Genomic DNA, 2,048 nt, shown 5'->3' with positions numbered 1-2,048 from the left:
CTGAAAGTATCACTTCACAAGCACTTGGTCAACTTCTCACAGCCCCTCCTTCTTGTGCCCAGAGTACCTCCACTGGATGCTCAGAGGTATAGGATCTCTACCTTCCACATGGATAAGGGTGGGGCTCAAGTAAGGCCATAAATGAAGTGGACCCACTGGATAATCTTATTAAGAGATAAGAGCAAGCACACCTTATCATGACAAAAGTTCTGGATTTAGATCAGAAGATATGGACTGCTTCTTTCCCACTTAGTATACTGTCTATTTGACCTTGGGCCTCCATGGGCCTCACTTTCTTCAAATTTAAGATGAAGGGATAGGACTCGGTGACCACTAAAGTTCCTTTTAGTACCTGATCTAGAATCCTATCATCAAGTGATGAAGACCTTGCAGTTTCAATGGAAGGCCATTCCGGTTTTGAATTCTTCTGTTTATTAGGATAGTTTTTGTTTTATACTTAGATGAAATCTATCTTTATGTCCCTTCTAAGCACCTTTTCCCATCTATAAGTAAACCAAGCTTCTTCCCTCTTCTGACAGGCCTAAACACAGGCACTCCTTTTTAGCTCCAGTCATTATCTGTCTCATTTCATCAATTTTCTTCTGCTTCAGGAAAACAAACAAAAGTTAACTTAGGTCCTTCATCGCCAATGCAATAGCATAGGTGAAAACTCTTTGGGAACAGATTAAAATGCTAAGTAATGCTAAGTAAAGGGGAGATATGATCATTACTATTAAGAAGAAGAGGTATTGGGCCCCCTATCCCTTCTGCTTCTTGAACTTCTTGATAATGCGCAGGCGAATCTGCTTAGTCTTGACGCTATATACAATAGGGTTCATGAGTGGTGGGACAAGCAGGTAGACATCAGCCATCAACACATGGACCATTGGGGAGGCATTCTGCCCATAGCGGCGGATCATGGACAGCCCAATCATAGGTGTGTAGAAGGTAAGCACAGCACAGATATGGGAGATACAGGTGTTGAGAGCTTTGACACGCTCTGCCTTGGAGGCCACACTCAGCACTGTGACTAGGATAAGCATATAGGATAGCAGAAGCAATACTGAGTCTAGTCCCATGGAGGAGACGACCACCATAAGGCCATAGATGCTGCTGATCCTCCGGCTGGACACTGTCAGCTTGATGAGATCCTGGTGCAGACAAAAGGGGTAGGAGAGAGTATTGATGCTACGGAACTGCAACCTTTTCAAGAGGAAAGGGACTGGGAAGACCAGCATAAGGGCTCTCCCAGCACTGGCTAGTCCAATCTTAATGATTACACTATTAGTGAGGATGGCTGAATAGCGTAGCGGCTCCCGGATGGCCACAACGCGATCAAATGCCATGGCCAGCAACACAGCTGACTCAATGATGGAGAACACATGGATGAAGTACATTTGGACTGCACAGGCAATGAAGGAGATCTCCCGGGCATGAAACCAAAAGACACTGAACATAGTGGGTAGGGTCACGGTAGACAGACCCAGGTCTGTCAGGGCCAACATGGACAGAAAGTAGTACATGGGCTGGTGAAGTGAGGGCTCTGTCCGAATGATGAAGAGGATGGTAATGTTTCCTGCAATGGAAATGATGTAGATCAGGCAGAAGGGGAGGGAGATCAAACTATACTTGGCCTCCAATCCTTGGAAGCCTGTTAAAAGGAACTGAGGATAAAGGGCAGAGTTATTGAAGACAGACATCGTACTGGCTGGAATAGATTCCTTTCCTGGAAAGAAAGATGAAGAGTCACTAGGTCCTACTGTTCTGATCCACAGATGAGTATGATGGAAAAATAGCACCATCATGTACCATTATCGACATCATCACCAATACATTCATTGTCAGTAATCCCATCATGGATGAAGGACTTTATACGTAGCCAGCATACTACTAGGCCTCGTAGGGAATGGTACAAAAGGATATGACCTGGTCTCCACCTTCTAAGAGGGCCGGTTGGGAAGAAATAATTTTAATGGGAAAAAAAAGACTCCCAGTATCCTGGTTTACTCCCTAATACTGTACTACAGTAGTTAGAGAAGGGAATGAGT

The 2,048-nt window shown here is 44.7% G+C and overlaps 1 protein-coding gene across 1 annotated transcript; it reads right to left on the bottom strand.

The window, feature by feature from the left end:
* Nucleotides 1-758: 758 nt before the first annotated feature.
* Nucleotides 759-1,700, bottom strand: LOC118839535 (olfactory receptor 51G2-like). Its single transcript, XM_036747007.1, has one exon. It carries the CDS (start codon nt 1,698-1,700, stop codon nt 759-761), a length of 942 nt encoding a protein of 313 aa, XP_036602902.1.
* Nucleotides 1,701-2,048: the final 348 nt, after the last annotated feature.

Source organism: Trichosurus vulpecula, chromosome 2 (genome assembly GCF_011100635.1).
Source record: "Trichosurus vulpecula isolate mTriVul1 chromosome 2, mTriVul1.pri, whole genome shotgun sequence".
Lineage (NCBI taxonomy): Eukaryota > Metazoa > Chordata > Mammalia > Diprotodontia > Phalangeridae > Trichosurus > Trichosurus vulpecula.
This window is presented reverse-complemented; position numbering and strand designations above follow the sequence as displayed.